This window comes from Corvus brachyrhynchos, unplaced genomic scaffold (assembly GCF_000691975.1).
Source record: "Corvus brachyrhynchos isolate BGI_N302 unplaced genomic scaffold, ASM69197v1 scaffold275, whole genome shotgun sequence".
Taxonomy (NCBI): Eukaryota; Metazoa; Chordata; class Aves; order Passeriformes; family Corvidae; genus Corvus; species Corvus brachyrhynchos.
The window spans coordinates 151823-161035 of record NW_008238318.1 but is presented as its reverse complement, the minus strand read 5'-3'; the positions used below and the strand labels follow the sequence as shown (position 1 = coordinate 161035).

At 49.5% G+C, this 9213-nt stretch overlaps 1 protein-coding gene across 1 annotated transcript in view; it reads right to left on the bottom strand.

The window, feature by feature from the left end:
• The window catches only part of SCRIB (scribbled planar cell polarity protein), a 94361-nt gene that overhangs the window by 32042 nt on the left and 53106 nt on the right, over nucleotides 1-9213 (bottom strand). Inside the window, exons 23-29 of the mRNA XM_017733815.1 lie at nucleotides 8398-8574; nucleotides 7881-7997; nucleotides 6077-6265; nucleotides 5190-5309; nucleotides 4886-4942; nucleotides 1551-1607; nucleotides 776-859 (exon numbers count right to left, since the gene is read on the bottom strand). Coding sequence (XP_017589304.1) covers nucleotides 776-859; nucleotides 1551-1607; nucleotides 4886-4942; nucleotides 5190-5309; nucleotides 6077-6265; nucleotides 7881-7997; nucleotides 8398-8574 — 801 coding nt within the window. The remainder of the gene's footprint in view (nucleotides 1-775; nucleotides 860-1550; nucleotides 1608-4885; nucleotides 4943-5189; nucleotides 5310-6076; nucleotides 6266-7880; nucleotides 7998-8397; nucleotides 8575-9213) is intronic.

Here is a 9213-nt window from a genome sequence, read left to right as displayed (position 1 = left end):
CACCCAGCCCCAGCCACTTCACCTTCTGCAGGCCTGGGGGAATCTTGGCTTTAATAGAATCTCAGGGTAGTTTGGATTGGAAGGGACCCTGCAGACTAGCCAGTCCCACTCCCTGCCATGGGACACTTCCACTAGACCACCAGTGGTAGACACTTCCCCGAGAGGGATGGCTCCAAGCACTGTCCAACCTGGCCTTACACTTTTCCTATTTTCAATACTTTCAGCAGCCTCATCCCTCCTCTTTCCTAAACATCATCCCACCATGGATTTACAACTGAGCTCGGCACGCAACACTGTCATCACTGTGTCAGGAAAAATCTTTCTCTCCCTCCTTGGCAGCTTTTTGGAGCCTCTTCCTTCCACAACAAATCCCTGAATTCTCCCACTCACAGCCCCTTCTCTCCCACCAGGCTGTTTCTTCTGCCTTGTTCCCAACTCTGCTTTTTGCAACTTCTCAAACTTTGCCTCTTCCCTTCCCAAAAGGCAAAGCCACCTGGCTCTTGCTCTCCTCATTTTCTTATTCCCATCTTTCTTTTGCAGCTACCTCCTGTTTCAGTGCCTGAGTCCCCCACAGTTCTGCTTCCCAGTTTTGCTTTGCAAAGGATGCTGTCACGTCCCACACCATGGCACAGGTGGAGGGCAGGTAATGGAACCACCATGGCCTTCTCTGTTGGGACCCCCACCTCCACAGCCCCTCGCTGCCTCCCCTGCAGGGACCCCTACCTCCACAGCCCCCCATGGCCTCCCCCCGCAGAAGCCCTCATCCCCCACTCACGCCACGGTTGCCTCTCTGCAGGCCACTGCTGGGCAGTGCTGCCAGGGTCCGGTAGTCCAAGCGCAGGGGTTCACTGGGGATGTTCTGGAGAGGGGTAGAAAAACACAAACACCAGGAAAGGTCAGGCCCAAAGTCAACTAAATCAATGAGAAAGACCAATAAAAAGGGAACCACCCCAGTAATAACCAGGCCTTATCTCCAAACTCATCAGAGTTCCCACTGCCTGGAAAAAGCTGGAATTGTTTGAAACACAACCATGTGAACTCATGGCAGGAGCCAGGCTTGAGAAACCCTGCAGAGAACGTGTCACTGTGGACCCCTGGTCACCCACTACTGCTCAGATCCCTCCACTCCTCCTGCCCCCATGTCCACTTCCTTATGGAGGAGAGAATGTGCCATACCTACCCATTTCCTCCAACAGCATCCAGAACGGCTGGATCTGGACATGTTTAAGAAAGCAAGTCTGCAATTCCTCTACCGTTTCTTTTTTCAACCTTAACTCACACACACTGTACAACTTCGTTCAATTTTGCTTCCCATGTGTTGTCTTTCTAAGCCTAACTAGAAGCCAAAGTTTCTAACCCAGCCCGTTTTCCTCAATCCCTTACACGCTTCTTCAGTTCTGATCTCTTATCCCCAAAGCCACATCCTTTTAGGGGAGGGAGTGGAAAACACAAGCTTTGGGGAACAAATTCTTTTTGGGGATTTCTCCAGCTTTCCAGTCTAGCTGTAGCCCTTTTCTGGGACTCTCCAGCCCTTCCTCTGTGCTGCTCACCTCCGCTTCCTCCTCAAGCTGCTGCGTGGCTGCCTCCCGCTCCCTACGCATCCGCTCCTTCAACAGGACAGAACAGAGCCAGAGCAGAGAGACAAGAGAGAGGCAGAGAGGTCACACATGCTGGGCAGGAACTGCTGAGGGAACAGACGTGCAGTGCCAGCACGAGGAGAGTGGGAGTAGAATCCCAGCACGAACAATGGGACTGGGGAAGGAGGAGCTGGAATTTGGCACTTGCACCATTATCACCAGCAGAATGGACAGGGACAGAACATGATCTGGGTGCCACAGGTGAGAGGTGAGAGCAGGTGTCCCCAAGATCCTCAGCAGGGACAATCCTGGGGAAAGTAAGGAGAGGTACAGTGCCCCCAAGCGTAAGCTATACCAGCACCAAGGGAGGGGAGGAGTTTGCTCATTGCTGGAAGAGACACCTCGATGGAGCACAGACAGGACAGGCTGGAAGGGAATGGAAAAACAAACCTACAGAGCATAGGCCTTGCTGGCTTATAGCATCACATACAGAATGATGCAAATACAAAGGGTCAGAATGGTCTTGGCACAAGGTCAGCTCAGCACCAGCTGTCAGCCCGCAGTCACTCAGCACTGCAGGGACATTAGAGAGTGACCAGTGACTAATCCCAAAAGCTCCAGCCACAGGCTTGCTCCCAGGCTGCAAGAGGAAGGGAACAGCGTGGGACTTGTCCTAAGGACTGATTTCTGTGCACTGATATTTCTGACTTGTCACCCAGCACCTCTGGGCAGAGCCAGGCCTGGGGACAGCACAGCAGCATCCTTCCCTTCTCTTGTCATGGAACCCTCCCAGGTGCTCCTCCCAAGCAGGAATCACATGGTCCTGAAGTCCTGACACTGGGAGGATGGGAGGTGGAAGGCAGCTTAGAGGGAGTCAACTGAAAATTCTGCTGAGCATCTGGGCCCTGTTCTTAAACAGATTCCATGCATTACAGATTACCACTGTCCCACATCACCCCTTGACCTCCAAGCAAGAACATGCAGCATGAGAAGACACTAATGCTCTGGAGGATCACAACTCCCAAAAGGATATTCAGGGATCTTAAAGTTTATTCTGAATCTGGTTGTGCTTGTTTTGGCCAAGAGTTCTCTGTAGGGTGAAGGTTCCAGGTGACACTAATCTGGTGCATGACTGTTCTCTGAGGTCATATTCTGAGGAGTGGCAGGAGCACCAGTCAGCCCGGATGGAGCTGTGGCACACTCCAAATCCATCTCTGACAATATCTGGGGAGGACCTGGGTTAAGACTAGAAAAATAACTACAGCCACAGAGCCAGGAGAGAGCTCCAGGAATCAGTCCACAGAGACTCGGAGTTACTGACACTTCTACTAGAAACTGAATTATCAGAGAACTGAAGACAAGAGGTGTCAGCAGTGAATGGGTTTGAAAACTTCTACCATGAGTAGAGCAAAGGAATAATTCCTCCCAGTTTTTCAGTTCACAGCCTGCTGTGGGCTGGAGACACGTTTGGTCTCTATTGCTCTTGTGCAAGAACGAACATGAAACATTGAAGAGTAAGAAAAATGGTCCAAAAATGGTGACAGAAATTACCAGGGATCTGGCACCAAGATGGGAACTTCCTTCAGTATTCCAGTGGCCACCAAGGAGTGCTGGCTCCATCACTGGGATAAATTTAATCATCAAAACCAGTTTTAGAGACATAATCCCAGATTCAAGGTTTAAAAGGCCCAGCAGAAAAACATGTCTTTGCCCATGGGCCTCAGGATCCCGGGAGGTCCAAGGAGCCTGGAGCATCCATTGCTGCCTCCTCCTGGCACATCAAGGGAAGTGGCACCAAAATACATCAGCATTTTTTAAAATGAGATATGGCCAAGGCTACTTCACAAATCTTAAAGGTTTTTCTGGGTTTTTTTTGACCCAAATATTTTTAAGTAATCTCAGTATAAATTTTGGCAAAATTTTTCTCTACCTGAGCCTGGACAAATGCCACCTGTTCAGCCCGAGCAGCACAGTTCGGGGCCACACTTGCTATATTCACAGGTGTTAGGAATGCTGATACTGACCCACAGTACCTGAAGTCTCCTGGAATGTATTTAAATCCATATATCCATATTCAAATCCATAAACTGCCAACATTAAAACTGGCAGGAATACCCTTTGCTCAAACAGAAACACAATGAAATCAGGTTTGCTGAAACCACATCAAACCACTCTGAGCTCCTTCCCAGGCAAGGAATGAGGCATTTTATAGGAAAAACCTAAATCTGATCTGAATTGCCTCTGCTCTGGGCTGAACCAAGAGAAATGCTGAGGTCCCTCCTATGCAAATTATTCAGGATGGTTTGGGTTGGAAGAGACCTTTCAGGGTCATCTAGTCCAAGCCCTGCAATGAGGGACGTCTCCAAATGGATCAGGTTGAAGACCATTCTGTAAGGTCATTTGACTTCCATCCAGAATTGCCAACCTCACCCTGCTCTTGTGGGGCAGCAAATGTAAACAAGCTCAGAAATTGCAACTGCAGAGAGAACCCAGAGAAACTTCAGGTGTATCTGAACCGGAAACTTGACTAAACACCTGTAAAATGGACACACTCATCTGCCAGGAGAGAAGATTTCCCACTGACAACACTGAAGAATTCAGTTTTCCCTCTTCTTCCAACAACTCTGACTGGATAAATTACCATTTTAAGAGGGACTGGAAACTCTAAGTCCTCAAGGGGCTTGAGTCTGCTGATCTATTTCTGTGAAACTCTACTTCTGTGAAACTCTCTTTCTGTGCAAGGCTGAACCAGTGGGCAGAGACACAAAACTCTCACAGCAAAGCAGAGAAATGACCATGTGAACTAAGGAGCATAAAGCTGTGACTGATTAACAGCATCACTTCTCCACTCAGGGCATCTCAGAGCTGTGTGTTCTCATCTTTGCTCACAAAACCTCTGTCAGTCACAGGGTGCTGGACAGAGAAAACGGAGTAAATCTGGGACTTCCAAGCTCATTGGCCATTTTTCTTGAAGCTGCAGCTTGGCCAGGAGGTACCAGCAGGTAACAAGGGTGGCCTTTGTGAATATCACAGGAGCATCACCAGAGAGGTGCACAGGGAGGTACAGCAAAGCCAAAGAGCAGCCGGGGCAACAGAGCAGTGCACTGCAGAGAGGGAATGCCCAGAGCTCTGCCCCATGGCACTGACAACGGGGCAGAGATCCAGAACTCCCATGGCACTGACAACAGGGCAGAGCTCCCCATGGCACTACAAAGAAGCAGAGATAATCTGTGACACCTTCCTTGGGACTCACAGGCTTGGCAGAGCCACTGCCACGAACAGATTCTGCTACACAAATAATCTCTCACCACTTTCTCCATTTCTTCTCTCTCCCACTGAGTGGCTTCTCTCACCATTTCCATCTCCTAGGAGAGAGCAGAGTTAGAGCCACCTCACCCAGTGCTCTCTCCACACCTGCAGCATCTAGAACCTCAATGAAGGTGTCACAGGCCCATCCTAGCGTGATCCTGATCCAAGTGCTGGGTCCTGCTGATCACACGCCATGTGCACTGCCCATTACACTGCAGGCTGCATGCACCAAGGGAGACACTAGAAATTTCCAGAAACTGCTTTCACTCTGTAACACGCTCCCAGTTCAGCCACAGCACACACCTTCTGAAGGATCTCCACCTCCTCGGGGCTCAGATCCCGGTCGATGGAGGAGATACTCTCCAGGCTGTTCTTGCGCCCAATGCCAGCAGCAAAAGGGTTTGCAATGATTCCTGGGGACATCTGCAAAGCAAGAGGCAAATCACACCTGGTGGAAGCCCACAGAGGGCCATTCCGAAAATTCCCTATTCCAGGCTCCCAGATACAGAGTACCAGGACAATCCCAACCAAGTCAGAACCAGAACTCTTTCAACAACTTGAAACCTTATTCCATAGAATCCCAGACTGGTTTGGGTTGGAAGAGACTTTGAGAGCATCCAGCTCTATCTATCCCTGCCATTTCAGCTGACAATTGTTCGAGGAACCTGAGGTCTAAGTAAGCTGAATTTAAATTGATCCAGGTGCAAGAAGCGGATAAAGGTGAGCAGGGATCGCGTTCGTGTTCTACTGGAGAATACAAAAGCTGACTAGCTAAGCCTTGGAAACAGAAATCAGAGAGGGCACAGGATTTCTCCAGGGAAGTTTCACCCTGTGGGGAAAGATGAATCCCAGTAAAGAGCCAGAGCATTTATTATAAATGTAACACTGGCCAAGAAAAAATGGGCATAACCGAGTGAAAATGATCTTGAAAACTTTTTTTTTTTCAGTGCAGTGCTATTGTGGGACTGTTCTGGAACCAGGAGGAGCAAGTCCTGAGGGACCACTGCTTTTCTGGACTGAAGACCCCCTCCAGTTCATATCATAGGTCAGACTTTGAAACCTGGGACCTCAAAAAACCAAAAAAATCTACAGCAAAAGGTTAGGAAAATCCAGCATTCTGTGAAGAAAGAGGTGGGATCCATGTGGTGGGATTCTGGTCACTCCAAGGGCACCTGCACTCCAGTCCTCACCTCGATGGCAGCCGCAGCCTTGGGGTCAAAGCCATCACACACCAACACGAGGAGCGCGTCGCCCACACCGCGGAGGATCTGCACGGCTTCCGTGTGCGTCATTCCCAGCAGGCTCTGGTGATTCACCTCCAGGATCCGCATCCCCACCTTCAGGCGGCCATCCCGGGCTGCAGCCCCAGAGGAGCTCACCTGGAACATAGCGGGGAGTCACTGGAGCAGGTCAGAGGCGATGGGAGAGCACGGGGCCATGGAGGGGAAGGAGCAGACAGCACACACAGGGAACGGGGACAACAGCCCGCAGCTGCAAGTCAGGGGAGGCATCTGGAAGTACTACGGAAAGGGCAGAAAAGGAGGAACCTGTACAGGCTGGTGGAGGGAACAGGTGTGGAAGAATCTTTTATGTAAGATAAAAGAATGTGAATTTGAAATGTGTTGTCCCAAGGAAAGAAGCAGGTGAGAAGGAAAAGCTCTCACATCATGATGCATCGCATGGAAAGAGAAATCATTTTGTGGTGGGAGAGAGACACAATGGAAATGCAAATGAAGACAAACTAAGGAGGAAGGAGGCAGGGATCAGACATGCAAAGAGGAAGAAGAGGAAAAGCACCACTTTGTCTCTTGGTTACCAGAAATACACGTGAAAATCAGAGGCAGGAAAACCCCTCTGGATAGGACAGGTAAGAGAGGTTGAGGGGACTAACACAGCTCAAGGGAGAGCAGGGAAGTTCAGAGTTTTGGTTCTCTACAGGCTAAAACAACCAGTATTTGGAAAAACAGGGAGGGGAAATGGGATAAACTAACTCTGCACCATGGCTAAACTGTGAACCTTCCAACCCCCAAATGCTGTAAGGCTGCAGGAGAGAAAACCAGACCCAATTATTAGAAATAACTGTCAGTTAGAATAATCCCAGGTTTTCTTTTCCTGCTGTTACAAATGTCCCAGGTGAACGTGCAACTGCCACTCAGAAAGAGGGAATTTATTCTCTTAACTTTAGAACTCAGATAAAACAGTTACATAATGACAAATGCTGAGTGTTCCCTTGCCTTAACAGCAACCAGTGATCAATTATCAGGGCTGACTGGCAATTATGGAGTGTCTTCAGCCATGAGGATAACTCATACCAGTTTCTACCCCAAAAAACCAGGTAAAGAGGGAACCAGCGACACTAAGGTGAACAGCCGGAGTCCTCTTTGTCAGCAGCAAGACCAAAATGACACCACTTATTGCTGTGCTCCACTGCCAGCAAAGAAGAAGCAATAAAAACTTTTTGGGAAGGGTTGGGAGGAGCATAAACTGGTAAGCATAAGTTGAACAAGAAAACGTGTTATTTGTGGGGGAAAAGTAATGGGAAAAGTACGTGTGACACAAACAGTCACTTAAAAAAGGAACAAAGTTACACATGGAGTGCACGACACAGGAGAAAAGGTTACGAATTCCTGAGGCTTTCCATGGAAGGAGGAAAGAGCTTGCATGTCTAAGTGGGCAGGAAGCCACAGGCACACGGGGACCAATAGGAATGTGGGTAAAAGGAAAGATGTGTGAGTTTGCATTATAGAAAAAAACACAAGAGAAGGAACACAAAGCAAAACAAAGGCAAACAGGAAATAAAAGAAGAAATTGTGTAGCTGTTGTAGAGGAGGAAATATGAAAGGACAAGGATTTGTCTCCTTTGCTAGAGGGACAATCTCCAGAACTGATGCACCAGTGAAAGCTGAGAGCGAATTCCAACAGCTCCCCCAGGGATCACCCTTCTCCCTGGCACTGCCTGCACACCACCAACGTGCACAGTTACTGCTCTGGTACCTTGGAGATGAAGATGCCTTCATCAGTGGGATCAAACGGATTGCCAGCATGGCCCTTTGCTCCACCCCGGATGCTGATGCCCAGCTTCTCTCCTGGAGCCTTTTCAATGCATATTTCCTGGAAACACAGAAAAGTCTCCCTGTTCCTGGGTCAAGTTCAGCTGAGGGAACTCTCCTCCGAGCAACCACAATTCTAAATGCCCTGAAAAGGGCCTGAATTAGCCCCATCCCTCATCTGGCAGTTTATTCCTGTTGGTGAGGACCTGCCCTTTTCTGTTCATGCTCACATCTGATATCTCGTCATTCTCTGATGACAGAGTCACCATGGCCACGGCACGAGATCCTCACCATTCCCCAGCTGGAGATGCACTTACAAGAGACTGGATTCTGCCAAAGGAGGAGGAAATTCCAACCAGGAGTCTGGTTGTATCCTAGTCCCAGACCTCCAGCCCGGTAAGAAACTGCCTCCAGAAACAACCCTGTGTGATTCCCCCCCAGCCCTCTCACTTGGAACCCACCTGCATCCCAGGTGGAGGTGGGTCTCTCCGGACCACCATGGTGAGCTCCTGAGCGTTGGAGAGCAGCGCATTCACGGCTTCCTGGTGGGTGGCATGGCGCAGGTCGATGCTGTTCACCTCCAGAATCCTGTCCCCGATGCGGAGCCCGCTGCGCGACGCCAGCCCCCGGGGAATGACCTGCAGAGAACCATTAACACAGCTAGAGAAGGGAAGCCCATCTCTCCTTGGAGATGTGATTGTGTCCCCAGGCATCCTCCAACACCCTGCAGGCCTGCTCTGACTCCTTTTCTGCAAAGTTCCCTAAGAGGTGACTTATCTGGGAACACTGGTGAAGAATGAAGTGGGATGTGCTTTGAGGTGCATTTCTTTATGTTATTCTCATATTCCCAATTTACTCTGAACCAATCCTGTGCTGTTTTGCCATTATTTTGCCCATGACTGTAACCAGGACTGACTGCAACTCCAGTCCTTACCCAGTGCTCTACAGGGGCTCCTGAGAGCTACAGAGGGACTAAACCTATAACCAAACCTGTGTTCCTGGTGAAAACAAAGGAGTCAGCAAGGAAAGGATGAAACCTGTGAGCACATGGGCAAGTAGGAATGGTGGGAAAGGATTAGTTAGGCTTTGAGAAGAGCAAATCCTGCCTCATTGACCTGCTGATGCACTCCAAGAGAAACCATGGGCACATGAAGGAATAGATCTGGCAGGCATCACTCCTAGAATTCCCAAGCCCTAACAAGCCACAGGTGTCAGAGGAGTCAGATTTGGCATCCCCAAGTGACAAGAGAAGTCAGGAAGTAGAAAGGGCTCAGCAG